The 25,866-nt window shown below is 42.8% G+C and overlaps 6 protein-coding genes across 6 annotated transcripts; 2 read left to right on the top strand and 4 right to left on the bottom strand.

The window, feature by feature from the left end:
- Positions 1–1,004: 1,004 nt before the first annotated feature.
- Positions 1,005–1,701, bottom strand: C922_01053 (hypothetical protein; the record flags this gene model as incomplete). Its single annotated transcript, XM_008816661.1, has 2 exons — positions 1,005–1,354; positions 1,458–1,701. The coding sequence occupies 2 exons, from the start codon at positions 1,699–1,701 to the stop codon at positions 1,005–1,007; spliced, it is 594 nt and encodes a 197-aa protein (XP_008814883.1).
- A 1,469-nt stretch (positions 1,702–3,170) lies between these two features.
- Positions 3,171–6,326, bottom strand: C922_01052 (hypothetical protein; the record flags this gene model as incomplete). The annotated part of the gene is made up of 1 exon (XM_008816660.1): positions 3,171–6,326. One exon carries the CDS (start codon positions 6,324–6,326, stop codon positions 3,171–3,173), a length of 3,156 nt encoding a protein of 1,051 aa, XP_008814882.1.
- A 2,162-nt stretch (positions 6,327–8,488) lies between these two features.
- On the bottom strand, positions 8,489–10,277 carry C922_01051 (ubiquitin-conjugating enzyme (huntingtin interacting protein 2); the record flags this gene model as incomplete). Its single annotated transcript, XM_008816659.1, has 7 exons — positions 8,489–8,554; positions 8,767–8,811; positions 8,931–8,985; positions 9,134–9,203; positions 9,468–9,618; positions 9,771–9,944; positions 10,230–10,277. 7 exons carry the CDS (start codon positions 10,275–10,277, stop codon positions 8,489–8,491), a joined length of 609 nt encoding a protein of 202 aa, XP_008814881.1.
- A 3,494-nt stretch (positions 10,278–13,771) lies between these two features.
- Positions 13,772–14,599, top strand: C922_01050 (hypothetical protein; the record flags this gene model as incomplete). The annotated part of the gene is made up of 2 exons (XM_008816658.1): positions 13,772–13,937; positions 14,262–14,599. The coding sequence occupies 2 exons, from the start codon at positions 13,772–13,774 to the stop codon at positions 14,597–14,599; spliced, it is 504 nt and encodes a 167-aa protein (XP_008814880.1).
- Positions 14,600–16,458: 1,859 nt separating this feature from the next.
- On the top strand, positions 16,459–19,389 carry C922_01049 (hypothetical protein; the record flags this gene model as incomplete). The annotated part of the gene is made up of 1 exon (XM_008816657.1): positions 16,459–19,389. The coding sequence occupies one exon, from the start codon at positions 16,459–16,461 to the stop codon at positions 19,387–19,389; it is 2,931 nt and encodes a 976-aa protein (XP_008814879.1).
- Positions 19,390–20,970: 1,581 nt separating this feature from the next.
- C922_01048 (hypothetical protein) lies at positions 20,971–25,173 on the bottom strand (the record flags this gene model as incomplete). The annotated part of the gene is made up of 1 exon (XM_008816656.1): positions 20,971–25,173. One exon carries the CDS (start codon positions 25,171–25,173, stop codon positions 20,971–20,973), a length of 4,203 nt encoding a protein of 1,400 aa, XP_008814878.1.
- Positions 25,174–25,866: the final 693 nt, after the last annotated feature.

Raw genomic sequence — 25,866 nt, 5'->3', positions numbered from 1 at the left:
GCCACAGAGAGGGGGGGGGTGAGAAGGCAAGGGAGACGTCTACACGGAGGGAGGACGCCTAATCGTGGTTATATATAACACCCGAACGAGCATCCGTTTCCAAGCAGCGCATGCGTCTTTGCAAAAGCGGAGTGTACTTTCCTTTTGTTTGTTCGCTACTTTTTTTTTGGGGGGCTGTTCATAACAGTTCCCTATCTGCCGGATGCGCGGCGGCCGCAGGGGGGTGTGCATCTTCCCCAGGATGTGCTCCCTCTCCCCATTTTTTTTTTTCTGTCACCACCTGAATCCTCCCCCGAGATGTACACCTAGCAGGTTTAAATAATTTGCCTCTTCAAGGACGCGCGCTGCCTACTAGGTTTCTGCGTTAGCGTCCATTCTCCCTACCATTCCACAGCGCGCGCTTCTCGCGTGTAAACGCGTGGTGGGCTAATTAGCTAATTGTTTCACTCGAAATGGCCTTTTTAATTGCATATTTTTTGTCCACGTTGCGCATTTTTTGTGGTTAATTTATTTTTTAAATGTGAAACGAGCGTAACGCGGGCGTTTGTTTTTGTTTTTCGCGCGCATGTTTAATGGCGCGTCTATGTGGCGTCTTTTTGACGCGTTGTTATGACATTTTTTGATGCGTTGTTATGACATCCTTTTGGCGTATTTTTTATGACGTTTTTGTGAGGTTTTTTTTTTCAAACGGGTGAACACTAAATCCGTTGATAGCAATAGCTACATGTAACGAAGCACACGTAAAAGAAAAAAATAATAAAATAAAATCACTGGCAATTTTTGGCTAGCACACATTTTTACAAATATCGTTTGTGCAATTTACCACGCACAGGGGGTGCTCCCGTTTAGCAAAGTGGCAAGTACAGAATAGGGTAAAGTCAATTCAATTACGGGGTGGAGGGGGGAGAATCTATAACTCGTAAAATGATCGATTAGGCTTACTCTTCGAAGGTGCATGTCAATAAAGCTGCTTGATCGGGGGGATACTCCCCCATTTGCACAGCCTAAACGATCGTCTCGTAATTCTGCACCTGCCTCTTAAAATGAACTATCGAGAAAAAGGTCAAAATGGTTTCAATATAAGTTTCGAGAAACGAAAAGGAGTTTATAATTAGACAATTTAGTAGCAGCCATTTTGCGGCAGACGTATGGCACCTTTGCTTCATATGGACATCCGTGGACTCTATGATTTTCCCCGACACAATAAGAGAGAAATAAAATGTGCAAACGTTCGTAGCAACCTTAAGGATACATAACGTTATTGTCAAAAAGGTCGATACGATAATTTCATCTTCGCTCACAACTTCTTCTCCCTTTATTAGCATAAAAAAAAAGTCAATAAGGAAACTCGAAACTGAGAAGGGTGAAAAAAAAAAAAAAAAGTTGCATATCAGCCGCGTATACCTGGAAGAAATGCACACTCCCCTTCGTCCGACGCGCAGACAGAAAAGAATTACCCAAATTTGCCGCGGTAAAAAAAAGGATTGGAAATATTTCAAAGCATTCTTGGCCCAGAAGTATGGAGAAAAAACACGAAAAGGTGAACACATATAAGAGGAATATGTCTATGTAGAAAAAAATGAACCAAATGTATCTGAGGGGGGTTTTGTACAGCGGAGTGGGCCCGCTAATCTTTCTTCGAAATAGCGATCCTCGGATTTTTTCATTCAACCCTGTAAGTTTCCTCATGCGTATACACATTATTTTGGTCGCCGTTTTTCTTTTTACGCGCACTGCTCCGTTCGTACCGCCCTTTTCCAATGTGGCTTGCTATGGGGATGTGGCTTCATATATGGATGTGGCTTCATATATGGATGTGGCTTCATATATGGATGCGGCTTCATATACGGATGCGACTTCATATACGGACGCGGTTTCCTATAAGGACGCGGCTTCCAACATCAATGCCACCGCTCCCCTTCAGTTCGCCCCCAGGGAGTGGTGTTTTAAAAAAAAAAGTGGCAAAAATGGTCCTCCGCATGGATAAAGACGCACTCGCGTTACGTTTCGCTGTCTAACGGTAAAGGAACATGCGACATAGGTTATCTGCTTAAAAAAACACAGAAAATGTGCCGCACTTTTAGTCTTTGCAGAGGAATCATGGAGGGATAATTAAAACTTAAAAAAAGTCGTAAACAAATGGTAATAAAATTGTTAAAAAAATGGTAAAAAGATGCTAAAAAAAATAATAAAAGAAGTGGAAATACTTATTAATGGATAAACACATAAATACGTGTATACAGAAAAATAAAACAATGCAGTGTGCAATGAAGTGACGCGGGGGATACACGCACGTCCAAATTTACCTTCTCCAAATGAGGAAGTCATGGAGCTGGCTTCCAGAAAAAAAAAAAAAATTAATTGCTCAAAAGTGTGGACACTGGGTGACATAACTTGATAAGGACAAAGATAAAAACAACATCACGCGCAGATTTAAAGGTGCTCATATGTTCAAATGAAGAATCATCAGAGGGGGATGCGAATTAATTATGAATGCGCATTTCTTTATGGTGCATATGCACAACTGAAAAAATGCAAAGTGGATATAAAAAAAAAAAAAACACCACAAAATATGCTTTACACATTAATTATTTGTTTTAGAATCTGAAAGGGACTTGTCCGGACGCATCTAATTCCAGTACCAGCAGCATCAGCTTCCGTTTGAAAAGGTAAAAAAATTGTGAAGTTTTTTTCTGTGAACGGTTCCTTATTATGGGCATTCTGATAAGATTGCTTCCTTCCGCAAAACAAAAAAAAGGCAGAACTGCTTTGTTCCCTTTTTTTTTTTTTTTTTTTTTTTTTTTTTCGGCCCGGTTATGTTGCCCAAATTTGGTACTCCCCACAGACACTGTTTTTGATCTCGCGCGTGGTTTGCCTTGCCTATAGCTGTTAAAAAGATTTCCTACTTTTGGAGATCTCCCCCCCTTGATACATATGGTCAAGGGTCCACCCCCTGTTGGTTAATCCTGACAGGGAGAGCATCTCAGCACGGTTGTGCGTCTGGCGACCATGTGTTATATAGGTACACATGGACGACACAAAGAGACGCGAAGAATAAAGGCACGAGGAGAAGCAGATGAGAGGGTAGTCAACGCAGACAGGGGAGGCCACTAGGGCTGAAACAGCAGCGGAGACCGCTAACACCACCGCTAATCCCACTGCTATACCCCTCAGTCGGAGTCTAAGCCGTAGAAGGCCTTCGCCTCGTAGGCGTCAAAATTGTCCTCATAGGAGCCTTCATTCTCCATGTAGCACAACTCGTCGTACTTCGTCTTGCAGAAAATCTCCCAGGGAGTTGCGTGGGGAAACTCCGTCTCGATCTGCAACTCTTTGTAGACATCCCTGCTCTCCCAAGCTAGTAACTTGGACAAGCTAACCAAGCAACCGAAAAATCTGGCGGCATATTTCTTATTCCGTTTAAAATCGGACAGGGTAAAATTGCCTTCATTCTTTGGCTGAATGGCATCATTCATCTGGCATAGCCAGTCTTCAAATTTAGGTTCCTCTAAATAATGCGATTTCAATCTCTCCATTTGGATATTAAAAAAAACCTGAATTTCGTGATCCCTAATGACACAATCCGCATCCAAGTCGATTAATTTAAACCAGAACTCAATGGCCCTATTGCTTGTCATGTCTTCATAATTCATAATAAAATAAATCCAGTCATTTAGACACATATACTTCTCATTTGGTCCTCCTAATTTGATGGAAATCCTAGACCAAATTCTATTTACTATAAAATCGTTAAGCGAATGGTTATCGAATCGGTACAAATCGTTGTCATCAATGAGCATATCTTTGCAGCTGCTCGTTTGGCAGAAGGTGCAATAGTAAACATAGAAGTGCGAATAGCTAAAGTAGTTTTTCACGTGCTGCACTTTGATATTATCATCGAGGCAACACCAAATGTGAGCTAAGTTGTGTCTCCTCAAGTCTTTCAAATATATCCTATTAGTGTCATTCACATCTATATGATAATATATCCGCACGATGACCGATTCTATGTATCTTTCTAGAAACTCTACGTGCTCATGTAGAAACTGCAAAGATGTGTTTCTCTTTAGAATTTCTCTTACGAAGGCATCAAAATCTTTAAACTCGATGTAGTCCCTATTTTGGTCCTTAACTGCATTGAAGAAGTTTACAATGGAGCACTTCTTATATGGTACGTCTTCTACAAGCTCTCCCCCCTTTTGGCTACACCCTCCATCATTCACGTGGAGTGCCTCTTCGTCGCCGTCTAAACGGGTTCCCTCATTTTGCAAATGAGAAATTGCATTCAAAGAGTCTTCTTCTACACCTCCATCCGATGGAGTAACCACGTGAAGGGCGGTTTTTACGCTTCCCTGTCTGGCCCTTTCAAATGAACTCCTATACCTACTATCGTCGTAGTAACTTGGATCCTTCGTCCCATCAATAAAACGATTGCGGAAGTACTTCCTTACCTCTTCACATGTGACAAAATTGTCATCTACTTTCTCAATGCGAGAATACAATGTGTGACTCATATATCTTCCAATTTTTAGAAAGTCGACTACGAGTAGCCTCTCGAATAAATCTAAATTCATTTTATTATCATCACATTGGTTGAATATTTTTTCTAATTTTTTGTCAGTCTCTTCGTTCATCATCTCGTCAATCGTTACTATCATTTGGGGTATCACAATGGGCACCTCCGGTTGATTTTCTTCCCACAATTTGTTGTCACGTGGCGGGTTATATGTGGTGGGCTCCCTTTCGCCTTGTTTCTCCCCTTGTAGAGGCTGTTCTAACAGCTTGCTTCTCTTTGGGAGGAGGCTCTCCTCCGTTGGAATTTTGCTCGCAATCAGAGATGCTGCTCTCTGCTGCGTTTCGTTCCGTTGGTCTGACATGACCTGGTTGGTCGCCCCTTTGTTAGGTGCCCCATTGTCAGGTGCCGCCTTCATCCGCACCGCGTGGCTTAACTGTTCTTCCCCTTGGAGGGGTTCCTCAACGGGGGAGTAGATCCCTCCAGGGCGATGTTTTCCCCAGATGCGACGTTTCCCGTTTCTATCCCCAGGCTCATCCTCCTTGAGGGGAGTTTCCTCCTGGGGGAGCCCCCCTTTCGCTATACCACCGCGAACATAATCATTGTCTGCCTTACAATGTGCGCCATCCTTCCTATGTGGAGTTTCCCTAAACGTAATCATCAGATCGTCCTTCTCACTACACTGCGTAGGGATAGTGGACATTTCATATCTCTCCCTCATTACTGCCTTCCTTTGGGGGCTAAAGACTTCATCCTCAAAATTGTTTCTCTCCCTGGGTTGATGGATCCTTCCCATAATTTCATGGTGCTCCTCCTTGTCCACACCAGTGTAATTGTTTTTAGCTACTTTGGTTTCTTCTCTACCATCATTCCGCTTTTTTATGATGATGTCTTCACCTTTGTGGTAGGGTTTCGAATTTTCCTCCGTGGGAAAAACATCGGTGTGATCATTCTGTTCGCTGCTAAACTGGAGATCACTTCGGACTCCACTGATCCTCCTTTGTGTAGTCCCACTGCTGGTGTGCCTCGATCCAGCTCGACTTCGGCTCTCCCCCAAATGAGGGTCATCTTTCAGTGTGGAAGTACTATACCCCACCTGGAGGCTTCTACTTCCTTGGCCCCCCTTTTCGCTTTGAGACATCCTCCTCATTAGGATGTCATTTATGCCGACTCTGCTTGTTCCTCGTGTTCCTAATCCGGCAGAGGTTGTCTTGTCTACCTCCTTCTCATCATTTTTGTGCTCTTCATCCTTTTTGTGCTGTTCATCCTTTTTGTGCCCTTCATCATTTTTTTTCTCTTCAACCTTTTTATCATCCTCATCGGATTCGTCTCTCTCTCTCATGCGGGGAGTTGGTCGGTCCAGTTGCTCCAAATCATCACAGGTACTTCTCCCACACTGTTCAGAAAAATCATTCCGCTTGGCAAGCTCATTAAGATTACCATAATTCGTATCCACCTCGTAATCCGTTTTTGAAGTAAAACTTTCGCTGTTCTTTTTTACGTGCTCAAATGGGGGGATGTCCGAGTGGAATAAATGCCCCATATTGTTTCTCGCTAATTGTAACTGATAATCTAACCAGCTGTCAACATCGTTGGGACTTTCTTTTAATTTCATCTTAAAATTTTGTATAAATAGCCACACATCTTCGTCCATCAAAAACTGTCTCATTAATTCCCCCTTTAGAAATAAATGGGGGAAAAAATTGCAATCTTTCATTTCTGATTTTTCCGATCCTGAGGGTATAAAATTCTTTGCGTGAATATTCGCCTTCTCATTTTTCCTCGTCGCGTTTGCTATGAATTCGGCCCGTTTCATTTTGTCGGTCCGTTTTGTTTTTCCTTTTTGCCCTTTCTTTTCGCCCTTCCGTTGTTATGTACGCTACGTCTGGTTGTTCCTACGGGGTACTTTCTCCCTCGCGTCCACGCTACTACTGTCAATTTTGACTTGCCCCAAATTAGTCTTTTCGAGTGTGGACCGCTTAATCGCCCAGTCGAATAGGAAAAATAAGTGAGGATGGAGTTTACACGAAGGTAGGTTCATGCTTGGGGATCCATTTATTCACTTCCCCATTGGAGTGTACGTGTATATATATATATACACCTATGGAGTTTTTTTTCTTCTTTTTTTTCTTCCCCTTGTACGGGGAGAAGAGCAATTCTGTTTTATGCCTTTCTCGTGTATCTCTAATGCTAGACCTACAACGAAGGGAAGGAGTGTTCCTGGTGATGATTCCTTTCTTCTTCCTTTTCGCTCGCCTGGCACACGGAGTAACAGCGAAGATGCTAAAAAGGGGGTTGTGGTGCTACATTCTGATGGACGCCTCACTTCCACACTTTCGTTATGAAGGCAAAAACTCCCCTTCAACTTTCAAACTAGATCCTCATAAAAGAAAAAAAATAAATACACAAGGATGTAGTTCCTTAACAGTTTTATCAATTCGTCTTTTCGTGCACACGTTTGGCCTTCCCCTGGGTGCTCCACCCGGAATCGAAAAGAGCCAAATTTTTCTAACTCGAAATGGATTAAAAAATAGAAGAGGCCTCTCTCATACGACTAAGAAGGAGTAACTAAGAGGTGAAAGAAATTGTGTGCAAGCGTGTACGATGTTAAGGTGTTCCTTCCTCTTTGGTCATACGGGAGCCTTCAGAGTACCCGCGCGTGGATAAAAGGAGTATGTTCCCACTGCATGCATACGGACGTGTAGGGGAAGCTCACCACGTGGGGCCATAATAAAAGAGGAAATGGAAAAAAAAAAAAAAAAGTGCTTACCTTTGGTCGAACAATCTACATGCATAGGCCAGCACTACTTAGTCGCGTTCCCAGTTTTTCACATCCCCTGGGAGAGCAATCACGCGGTGATTTCTTCTCTGCCAAGGGACGAAAATTGGAGTGTTCGCTGCTTGCCTTAAAAAGGCCTTCACATTTTTTAAGAAAGAAAAATTGGAAAAAGGAGAAAATTCATCTGGTAAAAAAATTAAAACAAGTACACAATTGTGACACGGTAAATTTTCGCGATTAAAATCTTCACCGTAAAATTGGCAAATTAAAAATTACCCCTCTGGCAAATGCCAAGGAAGAAAGTTATGTGTTCTTTGCAGCCGCTACACAAATGTGTACACGCTTGTTTCGCAATGTTAAAATAGGCATGCTACGTGTACACCTTTTTGTTCGCCTTAAAGTGGACAGACGCAGTGAGGACTAAACGGGAAGGAAGCAGGAAGGGGTAATATGACGGAACGTCGCTCCACCTTCAACACCTCCTGCACAATCGCATATCCTTTCCAGTAGCCTGACGTGTAGTTTTCGACGTGCTTCGGGTCCAGACGCTTCTAGCCAACTACACACCGCGGGCACATAATGGTGGGCGCAAAATGGGGACTCAAAAACCCAAGAGAGACCCCATGAACAGGAAGTCGTAACGAATTGTCCTATGTCATTATAGATGATAGCACAATCAGTCACGGGAAAAGAAAAAAAGTACCCTTAAGAAGGCGATGAAGAAGGCGACATGTGCCACATTATCATGAAGTGAAAAAGGGGTCACGAGAAGGTCCACCTTTGCATAACAAACGGTGCTTCTTAATTGGAAAAAATTAGAAGATTGGCATTTGGTTATTCTCCTCCGAAAAATGCGCATATGTCGTGTGTACACACAAATGATGTGTGTGCCTCTTTTTTTTTATCACAATGTGTTGTCGTTCATTTCTTTTTACAGTATACTTAATCTTCTTTAAAGAGGAAATTTTTTAAACAAATTTATCAGAGGGAAAAAAAAAATAGCCTTATTAAAAAGGCGTTGTAATATCTGTACACAAAAAATTATGGCTTAAAAATGCAATAGCAGTCAAATTATCATATTTGAATTAAAAAAAAAAAAAAAAGAAAATTAACAACGTGGTTAATTTAATACTATTTATACATAAACATGTTACATTTTACTAAACCGTACTGTGTGCACGATTTTTTACGTGTCCAAATTATGAATTTTCGAGGAGGGTGTTTAGCGCCAGGGTTTCATTCCAATCGGCATTTATTAAGGCTTTCTGCAAAGGTAAAATGAAGAGAGAGAAAAAAAAGGGGGGGAGAGATTCGCAATGAGGGAAAGAGTACGGGGGAACTTTTTCCACAATGTTTATATATTCTTTATGGCGGTGCAGGAGGCAAGTATATTTGCGTGCTCTCTTGTGTCTATCATCATGCTGCACATTTGGCAAACACGCCGTATGCATGCACGAGCTGGTGGTTTCCTAAGGACCTTGGCCTGGTCCTCCGTAAATCCCATTTCGGTGATCTTCTTAATCTGAATGGGAGGAAAAAAAAAAAGAAAAAAAAAAATGAGATATCCTATATTTATCTCATTCAATGTACTAAAAAATCCGCGCTCAAAATGGCATCTTCCGTTTTGCTGCCGCGTATTACAATGACTTCTCTTGGCTCGAGTTTCGGTCGAGTGGCAAAAGTCTTCGTCCACATACTGAAGGGGGGAAACGAAAAAAAAAAAAAAAAAAAAAATTCGTAATAAAACAGTACTCGCTGGGGAGGAAATAATCATAGGAAAGATACACTCTGGAGATGCACTCCCTTCCTAATGGGGGAGGGTCGATATTTAATGTGCAAAAAACCTGGCTGTTTTTAAGAACAGGGAATAGTTCTCTTTGTACATTTTTGCTACTTCTGCGTCTTGGGGGTCGTCTACAGAAAAGAAAAAGGGGAGGGTGTAGAGGGGGGATTTCACAGAGTTAGGAGAAAAACTTGTATATGCACAATCGACGCACGTAAATGTATTTGTTTCTCTATTTAAATATATGTCTCATGTGGCAAACTCTAACATGATTTGAAATTTCCAAAAAAAATAGAACAATATTTTCCTCCTTTAAATGCTCAAAAATCGGGACCACTGTGCGGATACGTGCTTTATATACGTATACCCACAGAATAACTGTGGCAAATTCTCACCTGGTTGCGGATCAGACAGCAGCGCCTGAATCGACAAAAGCGCAGTTCTAATCGTCAATGCCGGACTCCATTCGTTTTTTAAGACGTCCAGGCAGATTGCCCCTGTTTGGCTTGAAATGTTGGGGTGCCATATTTTGGTATTAAATTTTATCTGCATCGAGGGGAGAAGAAGGGGAGAAGATACAACTGCACATGTAGGAAGGCACAAATAAACGGGGTAAATATAGACACGGAGCTGCACAGGTGACCTTGTCGAACTGATCTACCTCACGTGATCGTGATAGCGCTGCGTGGTGTGCTCACCTTGGGCGGGTTATACGGGTAATCATTCGGTATAGTTATGTCCAAGATAAAATGCCCATCTTCATAGGGCGTCCCGGATGGTCCCTTGATAAAACCAACCCACTCCGAAATGTTGGAGTCCTTCACGTGGGCATCTATTTCTTGCACATTTTCATTTTCAATGTCTTTTAGCTCCTAATAAGGTTATGTAGGGGGGAAGAATGAGACGAATGCGAGAAACTCCTCATGTGTTATTGCCATTTTTTCGATCTTTTTTTTTGCCTTCCTAATACACCAGAATGTGGAAGTCATTTTTGTGGAAGCAATCCCAGACACGCATACTCTCCCTGACAGCGTACTCAAATAAACACTCACAAGGTGGGTCTCCATGCAGACATGGGAACGGTGTGAATTCCTGCACAGTCCCCAAGAAGCTCACTTGCGCTCATAGTTTTTGCACTCTCCCAATTTCTCAATTACCTTCTGCAGACGGAGTAACTCCTTTGAACTTCTCGATGTGGAATTCATTGTGTTTCTCTTACTCTAGGTGAATGCACGTGCGCACGTTTCTGAGTATAATTACCTACAATAACGACACGACAGATAAGTACGCATTGGCGTTTTTTTTTTTTTTTTTTTAATGAACAAAAAATGGGGAGATGTTTATAGAAAGTGCCAACGTGTACACAACGACGCGGGTATATTTATACACACGCGGTGGTAATAATTTCAAAAAGGTGAGGGGTATGTAGGAGGAAAAAAAAAAACGAAAAAAAGCGGTACGATGGTGTTTCACTTTTTACGTACTATATTTTCGTTTTCTACTGGGAATTGTTTGCCCAATCACCGTCTGTCACGCGCGTGTACGTATGAACATGTGAGGGGAGGCGTTTACAAAGCGTCGGCAAGTATATTTACACGTTTATGTATGTGCGCACATATGTGCGTATACATGTGAGCGTACTATATATGTACATATTTTTTGACCGGTTTGCTCTGGGGTGCGTTGTGTTAGCCACGGGGAAAGGAACAAAGTAAGAAAAAAATTACACAGACGGGAAAGGAGAAGGAAAACAGGATTTCATGCATGTATATGCACATAATTTTGGTAAAGACCAAGTGGTTGAATTTATGGGGAACACAAAAGCGTAATGCCGAAGGGGAAGGGGGGTGAGAAGGACAGCGAAGCGAAAAGGGAAAGCAAAGTGGTACGGACAAAGCGTACAATGAGAAGGAAGTATATGAAAGAAGGGGAAACGACTGAATGGAGGGAAACAAAAAATCGCAGGGGAGAACTGGACCACAATTGCGTGGGCAAAAAAATAGCCAAAGGGGGGAAATCACGGGTAGAAAAAATAACTGAAATGAAGCTGCAAATGAAGCTGTAAATAAAAATGGCGTAGAAAATGGCCAACGGAATGGCCACAGATCACGGGCAACGATGTTTCACACAAATGCGTTTTTCTAAAACGTGTACGCTGCAGAATCGCTTTTTTTTTTTCACTTCACCAATTCAGTGTCATCACAAGGGTGTACAAATCTGCGTATTTGTACTTATGCACAACTGGCTAGCACTTACGCAGTGCTATTTTTTTCTTTTTTTTTGTAAAAACAGAAATATGTTATATTATTTCCTCTGGAGGGATGGGGGGAAATGAAAGAAATAATGACACGCCGAATTGTGGCAAAGGGAGAGAAACAAAACAGCAGTAGAATCTTTTAAAATGCAAAAAAATAAAAACAGTTCATATACATACTCACGTACGTATGACTGTTTTTTTGTGCATTTAAATGTATATCTATATGTATCTGTTTTCCGTTTTTGTGGCCCACCTCTGGCTCAAACCCTCTGTGCGCAACGGACATAAGGGCAAGCCACTAAGGTAGACCAGTGGCACATTAAACAAATGCAGCCTTCAAGAGGATCTCACATAAACAGATAAAGTGAAGACATGCTAACCGAGTGAAATGGATGGGGAAAGACTGCCGTTCCCATTTAATGCATAACCGATGGGTGGGAAAAAAAAAGAATCTACCAAATGGTGTATATCTCTATACCATGCTCCGTTTAACGATGCAGGCAGAAAATTACTTACGAGTGGAGGTGTTAAGTTACCGTTATTATACCATGGAGTGTTCCCGTTACTATTCACTTAATTTCGCGTTCAGAAAAGACTAGTTGATATGGCAATTCTTTTCTTTTCCCATTTTGGGATTTTTGAGAACTCCAATTTGGTGCAACTTTTTTGTGCATCCTGTATTTTGTTCACCACTATGTTTGCGCATATATATACCCAGTTGTATGTGTGAAAAAAACATTGGAGAAGAATGAACGCTTCTGCTGGTTACCTTTTCGTGTAGGCGTAACAAGAGAGACTCCGCATGTGGGTGACACATTTACGTATCGAAGAACAGAAAAAAAAATGTCGTCATTCGGATAGGTACCCTTTCATACGTGCACACATTTTCGAAGCACTTTCAGTTGTAGTTACCTCTCGAGGGAAGGGGATAAGTACAACGAAGATATGACAGAAGAATAAGCATTTATATATGATCCTGAACTGAGGTTCGTGCTGCGCTGTTCTTTTCCCCCCCCACAGGGGTAAACCAAAAAGGGAAACCAAACAACTTCGATCGTACCTAAGGCACACACGGAATATCTTGATTTCATGCTGGTCAGTCCTTTTGAACAAAACGGAGAGAAAAAAAAATATATATATATAAATATTCACCATATGATGCGTCATTTCCGTGGGGGGAAAATACATTCACTGTTCACCACTTGTTGTAACAGGCCGACTAAAAAACAACATCCTCCACGGACAGGCGCCGCTGCCAGGATACCCCTCTCCAATGCGATATTTTTTCCTTTCCTCACGCGGAGGTTACAATTTCGTGCGCACATCAATCCCTAGTTATGCAGAAAAAATTAAAAGATAAAATTGCCCCATTTGTTTATGAACAAATAGGAAATTTTCTCAACTTTGAGCAAAGTACTTTTTTGCAAAGGGGTCTAGTAAAAAATGAGGATGACGCCATTTAAATGTCAACAATATAGCGTTACAAATTTGGTAAGAAAAAATGCCCATTTTTTTTTTTTTTTTTTTTACTTACGAATGTGTTGCAAATAGGGAGAAAGCATCCTAAAGAGGTCCCCCTTGGGAATTTTCTCATTATGATCATCGGGAGACTGCATAGATGTCGCGCGAGAGGCAGTCACTTATGTATGCAGCTTAACTCGTATGTCGCTTCCCGGTGATTCGCCTTAACATGCGACGGTAAAGCTAAGCACATTTGTATACTCGCGGCATGTAGATCTCCATGTTTACTTGCGTTCAGAACTTCACAAAGCTCTTATTAAATGTATACATTTTTTTCTCTACAAAAGGAGTAGTTAAAAATACGAGACTTAAGTAGAGAAAGCGATCGTTTGCGAATTGTAAGAAGGGACAATTAGAAGGAACAATTACGAGGCAGGCTTCAGGTGACTACTTCCCGTACGCAGGGTAGGCGCACTTGGCGAGTCATACACTTATAAGCGCTGGTACAAGCGTATATATAAGGCTATATTAACTTTACGTACAAATATGCATTGGCGTATCCACCCCTTGCGAACATGTACCCACGGAGGATAAATTTGACAAATTTACGGACTCACGGAGCGCCCATTTCTTTGCAAACCTCTGCCTCGACAGCCCTCTTTAGCTTAAACCACGTCACTGGAAGTTTGTGACGTACTATGTAGAGGCACATTGTTGCCATTAAGCATTATTTTAGAGCAGTATTGCGAACCTTTGGCGGAAAAAGGGAACAACGCAAGTTTGTATGAACCGCGTCCCGCACGGAGTAGCGAGAGAAAAAAACGCAAAAGGGAACACCTCACCAGGGAGAACGAACGAACACGCGCCCCCCGCAGGAGAGCAGCACACGTAGGAACTGTTCGACGAAGAAACCATTCGACGGAGCACAGCTATCTCAAAATAAATGAGTAACACACCATACAGAACGCAGAGGGGAATATAATGGGAGATTACTTAAAAACGGGATCGATAAACTATGATTTAGAAATTTTAAAAAAAAAACCCGAGAAGAAGTTATCGCTTGACAAGCAAAATTTGTATCTGCAAGGATATGGTAGACAGTGGGGGGAGAAGCTGGTCTACAGCGTCGGCTTGGCCTACGGCTCAGGTACGCCTCAAAATGAGTCGCAAACTGGGCACATGTGCAATTGGGAACAGTGGAACTGCTGACTCGTGCAACTGGGTGGTTACGTTTTGCTCCGTGCGCTCTGCGTAAATGGCTAAGCCGAAGAGACATCCGGGGGGAACATCCCCCTCTACCAGTTTGCCTACTGGATAGTGTTTAAACCAAGGGCTCTTCGTAGCTGCATCAAAAAAGGGGACCCCCACCTCACTCTTGGGAACGTTTTTCTTATAGGTTAAAACGCCATAAAATAGCACCCCCTCCGCAGTATACACCCAACACATTCATCCCCTTCGCACCATCTTACAGGCCTTCTGCTAGGCGGGAGTTGCGGGCTAATCAGTGGAGTCATGAAGGGAGGGAAAACGAGGAAGCTTTTTGTGAACTCCGTTTTGAATTCCACTTCAGTGATAGGGCCGAGTGTTGCCAATCAAATGGCCTCAATAACCATGATCTTTTACGCCCTTAATAATATGGTAAAATTATTCACAAAAAATGATGAAGTGTACAATTCTTCCATAGCAGGTTTCCTCGCTGGAAGCATATATAAAAGTGCTTCCAGCTATAAAATTATGGGTGGCTATTCTGTGCTGTCGTCGGCTGTTTTTTCGTTTATTGATTATGGCTTTAAAAGGGGCTACATTTAATGAGCGGCATGGACACAAGTGCAGCTTCGACGGTCCAATTGTGACAACACTGTTGTGACGACACTATTGTGACGACACTGTTGCGACGGTCCACTTGTGACGGCCGAGTTTGTGACGATCCTGTTGTGACGATACAGCTGTGATCGTACGCTTGCGTCTGCTGGGCGGAAAATCAGGCTTTGCAAAATGAACTCTACATTTTGCATTATTCTCGTTTTTTAATTTTTTCCTCTTTTTGCAGTTTTCTCGCCCACCGTTCACGCAAATTAAATTTATGTTACCCACCTTAAACCGGTGCACTCTTATCAGCGCAGTAGAATGTGCAGTTATGCCGCCGTCCACACGTGAACACTTTGTCGTTTTTGCATGCATCCCTTAATATGCACACCTACACGAAGGCGCGCCTTATTTGTAAATCTAACAGTCGTTGTGTATACTGCTCCCCGCAGTGACTTCTTCTCTTTTTTTTTTTTTAAACATCGAAACGATTCCCCAGTGTGCTACACACACAGAATGCATTTGTCTGATATCTTCACATGACGGCTTCACCATTTTGTTAACTCTCCATTTAATCGCTTTTTTTTCCTTTCTTTTTTCACACTATGGCTAACAGAACATTTTAAATTGTAGAGAGAAAAATGCAATTTTTTATTTTGCGATTTATCAGATGGGGGGAGGCATTCAGGGGAAAAGGAGCTTTCCCCACTGTTCTTTTTTTTTCTTTTTTTTTTTTATTCCTGTCCCGTGGAGGAAGCGTGTACTGACATAGCAAACGCAGAATAAACGACTCTTTTTTTTCTGTTTTTTTTCTTTTTCTTGTCAATATGGTTACACGCGGATTGTGCCTCGTCCCGTGTGGGAAATTTTCGTTGTGCTGTTTCTCACCCCCGTCCCCTGTAGAGACTTATAATAGAAAAAAGGGGCCAATTTAAGTAAACCCAAATTTGAAAAACGGCATTTAGTCCTTTTGCACTGTAAAGGAGCATAACACGTGTATGCCGATTTTTTGTTCAAACGATTTTTTTTTTTTTTGTTTTTTTACTTCCTCCCACTGAGTGTCAGAGGGTACACATCAGCTGTGCCAGTAGGAAAAGTATAATAATCTAGGGTGAAGTGAGAACAGGTGCTATGAGGTGAAGTTACACTAGGTCATCGAGGAATATCACCAAGGGAAGCAAAATAAAAACCCGACGGCAAAGCGAGAGGGATGCAATTGAGAATGAAGCGCCTCTGGAGGAACTCTGCTCAGGTGCCTTCCAGAAAAAGCTTGATCCTGGTCCCCCTTGAAAAAGGGAAAAATATGCCCTTAACAGGTACCAGTGTCATTTGCGATGCGTTAGGAAGTACGGATAGGTGCGCATGGATTTACAAGGCATACACCGCATGCCGTGTGTCGCTTGTATTACATGTATTGTATGTGCGTTTTTATTTTTTTTGCGCGACTTCGCATCCCTAGAGTTTATATTCACCCCTGTGGGCACACCCTCATATTATACTCTATCACAGGGTTAGGTTTACCCTTTTGGTTTTTTTTTTTTTTTCTTCTCCAGAAACATTTGGATTATGCCCTGCTCCATGTACCACTTACCCATTTTAAACCCTTTTTTTATGAACTCCTCGTCAAATTGTTTAAATTTTCCTTCTCGTGTATGGTCCCGAGTAAATCTACCTGCACAGTACGTGGAACCTTAGGCAGGTGTCATTGATGCACACCGCGAGCTTGTCGCATTGTACCTGGGGCAGGGGGGGCGCACCGGTCCTCTTTGCCTGTGTCGGATCGAGCCATCCCTAGCTAACCGGTAAATCGTCAACCCGTCAAACGGCCAAAGTGTCAACCGGCCAAACCGCGCACGGTTACTATGCCGAGGGGCGAAGCTTCGGGCAACAGAAAATCAGAAGAAGCAGGTTGGGCCCGCGAGATCAGAGAGACCTACTTAAGTGCCCTAAGAGGGAGAGGGGTAGCGATCAGACAGGCAGGTTGTCCTGCGAGTAATCATAAAGGGAACCAACAGAAGAATGACAAAATGAAGAAGCAAATCAGTGGGACGGATATCCAGGTGGGGGAAAACACCCCACCAGAAGAAGACAATCAAACTACTACCCTGCATGAAAAAAAAAAAATCTTCTTCGAAGTTTACAAAAAGTACTACTTCATCGAAATGACGGAATATCACAAGAGCAGGGAAAACTGCACCAACAACTTTATTAACTTCCTCGAAAGGATAAGCGATAAAATGGTGGAGGCACTAAAGCATGGCGCCTATAACATTAACAATTTGAATACATTCTTCAAAGAATTCATAAAAAATGATACCACCTATTCTAATAAAAGCGTTTCCGTGGGGGGTAATAACAGCCGGATGAATAATTTAACCCAGAGTTTTTTAAACATTCCAGATGAGGAGTTTCCCAACGGGCCGTCTGCAAATCATGGCAGCGTGCAGAGGGAGGATCCCCTGAACAGCCAAGCGAATGGCTCTGTAACCGATTTGAAGAAGAAAAAGGAAAGCACAGCTTCTGCAATTGTGAGTGAGGGGAAGTTAAAGGGAAAGAAGAACAGCAAAATGGACGACTTAAAGGAAAAGAGGAAGAAGGGGCCCAAGAAAGAAGAAGAAATTGCAGGGAACTCCCAGGAAGGAAATGTCCCAGATACACCTTTTCTAAAGAAAAACAACGGGAGGAGGGCCTCAAACAGAATAAACGAAATTGCAGATAATGTCATCGGTGTAAATGCAGACATGTGCAACCTAAATCACAGCATCATAGACGACTGGGTGCAATACGGATTCATGAATTACCGCAAAATTATGAACAGCATGAAAATCAGTTGCGATGTCATAGACAGCAAAATAAATCAAAAAATGTTAATCATATTAAAAGATACCTACTTGAAGGAACAAGAAACTCTGATGGATACAATGAAGAAAAAAAAAAGTGACTTCTTAAAACAAGTAGACCTCTGTAAAATGTATTGGAAATATTTCGAAAATAGTTATTCCAATTCAGAGAAAATAAGATCAGATGGAATTAAAGATAGCAAGAAGATAAAATGCTCCTGGTTATGTCAAAGAAAATACATCAAAAATGTCAAGGAGTTACTAAAAATACAAAATGATTATTTAGAAATCATTAACTCCAGCGTGAAAACCTTCTTCCAATTGATCGAATGGAAAAAAAACACAATTAGGGACATCCTTTGCTCTTACATTCTTCTATATAAGAGCTTTTTAAATTTTTACTTAAATAATATGAATATACTATATGATTCTATTTTGCTTGAAAAAAACATAGAGGCAACTCAATTCCAGAATTTATCCTCTGTGACCATTATTGATGATGACGATCTAATCAAAGAGGTTTCTCCCTTTCAGCTTAACGACCATTGTGATTCCATTCCCCAGTTAAAGAAGGCACTAAGCTTAATAAAATCCTCCATCATTTTCTATAATGACGAAATTAACGTCAAATCGATACTCTGCCTTTTCAATTCTAAGATCAAGGGGTACCTTACCAGTGTAGGCCTCTTCAATAAGTGCGTGGAAGGTGTAATTGTTATCACGTGGGACAATTTTATTCACTTTTTTTCCGACGTGGAGGATGCCGCCCCACAGTGGTCCTACTATATGGAAGACCTCGAGTTTAAGCTAGTCAAGTGTAAGACGGATTATAAGAAGAACGCCCTCGATACCGATAAGAGTGAATCCGACAGCGTCACGGAAGGAGCGGCGGCGGGGACGGCTGCGGAGGGGATGGCGACCGCGGTGGAGGGGGAGGTCGAGCCAAGCGCTACGGCTGATGTGGCAGCCACCACCCCAAGGAAACACTCCAGGAGCACCACTCCGAGGAACACCTCTCCCAGTAAGACCCCTCCGGGTAACCATTCGAACCAATCAAAAGGTAAGAAGGGGAAAGACAAAACAGGCGGAAAGGACACGTCCTCTGTCTTCTCCGGAGGAGATGCACCGGAAGCAGCTTCGTCCACCAAAAATGGAGATCGTGATATAGGTGTAAACACCTCGAAGAGACAATCTTCGGACAACTGTGACGCCAACTCATCTACCATTAATGACGAAGACGATGTAGAGATTCAAATGAAAGAAAAAAAAAAAACGCTACTCATCAGTGGATGGTCCTTTACCTTCAAGTGTACAACCTCGTACCTAACAAATGTCTGTTACGAATTGCTAAGCAATCACCTGTGCTCCCCATATTTTGAGGACGAAAATTCCTTTTCAAATTTCTCCAACATTATCACCAATGGGGAGGTCAAAAATGATCTCCTCTTTATGGATGAAATGGCCTCCTTTTACAATGCCTACATGGAAGGAATGTCTCAGGACACAAAAGATAAGGTCATCATTAAAAACAAACTTGTGAAAACGAAGAATGAAAATTTATGCAGAGAGCGCATGTCCGTGTCGGATCGGGACGACCTGGCTGGTTCCCGCAAAGGGAGATCTCCAAGCAAGGCCAGCAACATGGATGATCATAGAAAAAAAAACAGGAATTCTCAACCGGAAAATCTGCTTTACGCATTTCATAAGAAGAAAAATGAACTATTGAAAAATGTTAAAGGAGGTGACCAGGAAGATGGGACGACAAGCGAGCGGCAGGAAGAGGACAGGGAACACATAGGGGAAGACAAGCAACACCATGGACCTTCTCAATTGGACGGGAAACACCAAAATGACGCAGTAACGGAGAAGAGTAGGAAGAAAAGTTTGAACAGCAATAAAAGAAGCCACACGAGATCTACAAGTTCAGGGAAGGCGAAGGCACAAAATAAGTGAAACGCACAGTGGAGGGGGGTGCTGAGCACAAATGAGAATTCCCCAGGAGGATGGACTCCGGTGGACACACCACGGGGAAAGAAGCAAGAATGGAGAATCATCCCTCATAGGAATGCCAATCGGAGGAGTAGCACCAACGGGAGGATGTTACTTTTGCCGGTAGACGTTAATAATTATCTCTAGCTACACTTTATGTGAAATGCGTTAAGAACAGTTATGCAAGCCGCTCCAATCAGAACGATCATTTTTGATATTTTTTTTTACACTTGTTGCGATTTTGGCAGTTGGGGATGACGTCATGATTTTCGGAACTGCCCAGCTCCCCTCCATCCCTCTTCCACCTCCCGCCAATTCAGCACCTCAGCTTTAACGTTAACTTTTTTTTTTTTTAAAATGTCAAAGGGGTAATCAGCGCGTACGTATATGAGTCCTCCTCTACGCATAGTAACCATACGAGGGATAAAAACAGCGCCGAAGTTTTTTCAACATAGCGATTGTGAGCTTTTGAATTACTCGATGGGTCAGTCCTCATGCCCAACCAAATGGCACTTCTACACCGTTTACGATGCCACTTATTAGGTCCACCATTGCCATTTTACGTTAGCCTCATTTGTTCTGACAAGCCATGTGCCAGTTTTTTTTTTTTTCCGTTGTCCCGCTCATAATGACGTCCACACACGGAAGCAGAAATATATGTGCGAAGCCAGGAAATGTAAAACAAATTTGGAATCATTTATGCTTCCTTCCAGTGTCCGTGTACCTTCCCCATTTGCTTCTCTGTAGAAGGAAACCAAAAATTGGGCGCCATGAGACAAAACGAGGGTGAAAATTGCGGGTAATTTTTTTTTTTTCATTTTATAATTTTTCGGCTAGACTGAGAAGTTACCACCATTTGACGCCTCAATTTTTTTTTATTTTTTTTTTTTTTGTGACATATTGGCTGACCCGCTGGGCTGCGAGGCGAGCATGCAAGAGGGGAGCGGCTCCTCTCGAGGGAGCGTGTTGATCATGTGCAGGTGTTGCATGTGCGCATGTGTGCATATGTACATGTCTTCATCCCTTTATGGCTATGTGCATCTGCCTATGTACGTGTCTATAGACACACACGAGCACTGTGCTCATCGTTGTGTCTGCCCTTTCTGGGGGAGTACTTCTATATTTCCCCCCACAAACCCAGGGGATGCGTACCTCATTGTGAAAAGAGCTGCCGAAATCCAGAGTGGAAAGAAACGTAAAAAAAAATGCCCACTCGGTATTCGTGCCCCCAATGCAATATCCACCCACGACCGTGCAACACCTTTTTAAGTGAACAATTTATGAAGGTGTAGATGGAGAACTGTTCTACTCCGAGTAGAATTCGCTCGTTAAGTGTCACCCCCATTGAAAGGGGGCCAATCTGGATAGCCACAACGTCGTTCGCGTCAATGAAATGAGCGCTTTTCTTTGTGGGGCATGGCGAGCTGCACGCATAAGTTCAAAGTGGAGGGAGGACCCGTGGAGAAGCAGCGGAAAAAAAAATAAAAAAAAAAAAACACCCGGAATGACCACCGTGCATTGTTACATTATGCACCGGTCCGATATTTAGCACCCGGACTGATTGATGTCCACGTCTCTGTGCGCAATGGGATCATGAGAATAACTTTTAATCAAATTGAGAGGGAAGTTAAATCTGCTGTTACTGCTATACTTGTTGTTCCTCACCCCAGCGTAATTGTAAATTTTTTTCTCCCTCCACGAATTCTCCAGGTAGTTTGTGTTTGTGCAGTGCTGCTCGACGCCTCTTAATTTGGCATGTTTCTGGGCTCTACATTTGTCCTTTTCCCTTGTGCTGGAGTAGACATTTTTGAGTGAAGGTATTCTGCTGGGACATTCCGCATCAGTTAAGGTCAATTTGTTTATTCGTTCCTTTAGCGATTTGTTTTCTTTTACAAGTGCGTCAATTTTTTTTTCTTTAATTTGGCAGTTACTCAGGAGGACGCGGCGATCACCTAACTGGTCACCGTAGTGGTCATCGTAATGGTCGACGTCGCCCCTCTTATCCGTGATGATTCCCCTCGTTGTGGCGACTTTTTCGACCCGGGAGTTTTCCCCCAAATCAGCGCCGAATAATTTCATAATCGCCTTGTTGTCGGACTCGGTGCGGATGGTCTGTTTCTTTTTGTTCAATTTTTCCTTCCCCTCTGGCGGCAGGCTCCGCATCGTGGTTGCATAGGTGCTGCCCCCCGTGACGGTGCCAGTGCCGCTCCTACGGATGGCATTTCCACCCATGTTGTTCTCTTCACTGTTTATCGCAACTAAGGCACTTCGCAGCGAGTTTACCCTTCGCACAACAGGGCCCATGATTACATTTGCGTCAGTTTCTGTATATACCTTTCTTTTGTGGAGGACTTTCTTTGTGTCCAAACGATTGGTTAACTTATTAGCATAGGAATCATCAAATCTCAGTAGGAAGTTCATTGCATCGGTTCTTTTCCGTTCCTTTTCAATTTCCTGTAATTTCCTGTAACAGGCTTTGTACAATATATTAGTGTTATGGTTTGAATGTTTTAATTTTTGGATTTCCTCCACTTTTTCGACTATTTCTTTTTTATACTCCGCTATGATGCTCTGTAGTTGCTCTATTTGCCTTTTCTTGCTTTTATATTCCAATGGGTAATTTGTTTTTGATCCCTTAGGGTAAGTAGGCACCCCTTTGGGGGAACACCTGTTCGTGGCGCCTTCCTCTGCTTCGTCTTTGCAACCTTTAGAGCGGTTCTCAGCATTTTCTCCATTCTCTGCATTCTCTGCATTCTCAGCATTCTCTGCATTCTCAGCATTCTCTGCATTCTCATTGTGTGTCTGCCCAGGGAGGGCGCTCTCCACATGGGGGTTATCCCGTTCACCCGGGCTGCCACCCACAACTTGGCAACTATATCTTCCCTGCTCTTCCCGTTTGAATATTAACACATCTTCCACTATGTCACTGCGATTGGGTGCCTCTCCCCGTAGGTTACCCGTGGCTATGACATCACACCAAGGAGGATCTTTATGGTTCGAGCTAGGCGTATTATCGCAACGTCCTTCCTGTAAATCGCTGCTCTCGGATTTTTCCGTCACCTCATTTTCATCTTCCCTTTCGCCATTTTGCGGGTAATTCTCACTGGGGAGATGATCCTTAGTCTCTCGGCAACCTCCTTCCGGAGTATTGCCCCCGCTGATCGCGCTGGGGGGACTGCTCTTCTCGCGTTGCCTCGGATCGTCGTTCCCCATATGACCACTTCTACCGCGGGTGTTTTCGCTGTCCAAGTTTTTTTCGCTGCATAAGTGTTCTTCGCCGTCTAAGTGTTTTTCGCTGCATACGTATTTTCCTCCGTCTACGTGCTCTTTGCCGTGTAAATCTTCTTCGCTGTCTACGTCTTTTTCTCCCTCTGCGTGTTGGTCCTCGTTTTCTACTTTCTCGGTTTCTTTCCACGCCTGGTACTCCAAGGAGGGCACCTGCGGACTAGCTTCCCCCCCATTGCCGGCGCCACATTCACTGCCCCCATGTGTAACCCCTGCACCTTTCACGAACCTCAGCAGCGCCGAATCTTGTATGAAACTATACAATTGTCTAACCATATCCTCCAAGAAGGAAATTTTCTCCTTGGCTGTGACCACTTCACCAGATGCAATAAAATCATGCATACTTCTGGGGCAGTCAATCCTATAGTGAACAAAAATTTTAGACTTTAAAACGCTGATTTCTTGCCTCCCGAATGGGAGGAGAGAACCTACCACAAACGGTTCTTTTGGCGTTTTCTCTTTTCTACAATCTGTGTGGTCTTCTACTGGAATGAAAAGACCTCCTTCCCCTCCAGAACTTACTAGATGCTTAATGCTGATATGGGAACACCCAATTACTTTTTCATTGTTTAGATACGTAAAATTCAGAACCCCTGTTTCTTTGATGTTAATTAACTTATTTTTCATTTTGGCTAGCACTTTTCCATTGCACATTCGGACAGCACTTTGCACAACTACAGAAAAATTTTGAGGGTACTCCTTAATGTAAACGCACTGAAGTAGCTTCTCATTTGAGTACACCTTCACTTGGGTAATTGCCCTCATGAGAATGGGCTTATATATCTTAAAATCGATTCGAAAATACATTTTGGCGTTAACAAGGGAGTCGAAGAAGATCTTTTCATTTCTGGACTCGTCTAACAGGTGCAGATTTTTCCTCTGTCGTGGTACATTTGTGGACACCCCTATGATTCGTTCCTCCCTCTGCTGCTGCGCCTGCTGCTCCTCCTTTTGGGGCTTATTTCCATCGACGTCTTCAATCATCATACATTCTATGGTTGGTCCTTTTTTGGAGGAGTACTCTGATGAGCATGTATATTTTATATCTGCCACATTTGCTGTCTCTAACGAATCGGTCATTCGTTTTCTGTTTGGGGGGGTGCCTTCTCCGTGGGGCGATGATTCTACTGCGCAGTTCCAGGTGGGCACTCGGGAAACTCCCTCTTCTAATCCCCCCTCTTTGGTTTTTTCCCACTGGTTGCTGTCGTTTAGAAGCATTTTTTGGGCCCTCAATAAGCCTCTCCCCTTTTGTTGGTAACCTATGTACGTTCCTTTGCTCAGGGCAGTTTCTCTAGCCATCGATTTGGCATTCCCAATGGGGTGAATAATCTTCTTTATTTGTTCTTCCCCCATTGGTGTGGTTTTCTCTTCAATTTTGCTCCCCCCATGGGTGTAACCTCCACTTGCAATCACACTGACGGAGGCAACCTCAGAAGTGAAGTATGAACGGACAAGAGACTCCTTTTTTGCGTCTCCCCTAGACGGGGTCATTTGTAACACCCCCGCTAAGTTTTCCCTCCAGTGACCGCTTTTCTCTTTCATCTTTCTAAAACTGGTTGTCAATTGCCCTTTTCCGCTTCTGTCTGACCTCATTTTGTCGTCTACAGGAAGTATATCCAATTTGTGTAGGCACATAATTTCTTTTTCGACTGATTCCCTGCTGGAAATGATTTTCTCGTTGACCTGTTCATGAAAAGCGCACCGCTTTAAACTATCCTCCTTTTTGTACTTCCAAAGATCAATGCTCGTTTGTTTCTTTTTGTACAGCTTGCCACTAACCGTATGGGTGGCGTCCCATTTGTGGGGATACCTTGCTGCGGGTTCATGCTCCAAAGGCTTACAACTTTCAGGAGTCCATTTTTCATTTCTAACGTTATCTACTTTTTTGGAACTACGCATTTTTGCTAATTTGGGCAGCTTTTTCTTTCTGCCATGAAGAGTTAAAAAGCTGCTCGTGGGAGTTACTCCATCATTAGGTGAAGGGAGTGTTTTTTTTCTTCTTTTTTCTTTCTCATTTGATATTTTATCATTCAATGCTTTGTCATTTGGGTTTCTACATAGTACATCTTGGGGCAAACTATCGCAATGGTCTAAATTCTTGGCGTCTTCACTTTTTGCCTGCATTAGGAGCGCCCCATTTATAGAAGCCTCAACCCCATCGTGTGGTTCGTCACTCAAGTTGGTTTCCACCCCATCGTGGTTGCTGCCCCAATTGATGTTTCTCAGTTCTCTGCAAAATAAAAACGCACCTTTCTTCTTCCTAAAACTGCTAGTATCATACCAGGAATTGTTTGACACCCTCTCGAAGCATTCATTGCTGTTATTTTTAACCTCATATGTTGGTACGTTAAAATATTTGGGTTTTATTTCGTACCTGCTGAACAGGTTGTTCCTACAAAATGCGTTCGTGCGGAGGTGTTCCTCGGGCGCGCTCAGCTGGTTTTTTCTGTATAGCCCATGCATGTTTCGTCCCATCCCGCGGTTGTCGCTACTTCGTCTGCCTTGTCTGTCTCTACTTCGTCTGCTTTCCCCCTCGCTTCTATACACACTGGTCGAAGTTTTAAGAAAAACAGAAAGGAACTTCAAAATTGGGAATAGACAACCGATACGGGTCTACATGTACTATCTTAAAGGTCATAATTGCAGGGAGTACTAACGGGGCCCCTACCTTTGCTAAATCTTAACAGTGTTGCTAACCACATATGTGGGCCATCCACGCACGAGGGTTATATGCCTTCACTATACAATGACGTGAATTTTTTTTTTTTTTTTTGGCAAAACTTATTTTTCGAGGAGGTAGACCAAGTTGACAAATTTAAAAACTACTCTTCGCAGCCAGTTCGTACAAAATGTGCCTTCCACGTGGGAATCAACAAGTGTCCACGCGCGGGTCAACACGTGAGCAGCTACGTAATATTATACACACAACTATGTAACGTGTACACACAACATTTAACACCCAGAAGGGGTAAAAATTCAGCACAAAATGGGAAGCATAGAAAGACAAAAAAGGGTAACATTCGTGGGAATATATACCCCGAATTTTTACAATCAAAGTTGGACACACGAAGATGACAAGATTTACTCTACATCGTTTTGGGGATGAGCCAAGTGGAACGAAAATGTTGTAGCTGCTAGCCAACGCAAGGTACTTTT

The sequence above is a fragment of the Plasmodium inui genome (genome assembly GCF_000524495.1).
Source record: "Plasmodium inui San Antonio 1 unplaced genomic scaffold supercont1.3, whole genome shotgun sequence".
Lineage (NCBI taxonomy): Eukaryota > Apicomplexa > Aconoidasida > Haemosporida > Plasmodiidae > Plasmodium > Plasmodium inui.
This window is presented reverse-complemented; position numbering and strand designations above follow the sequence as displayed.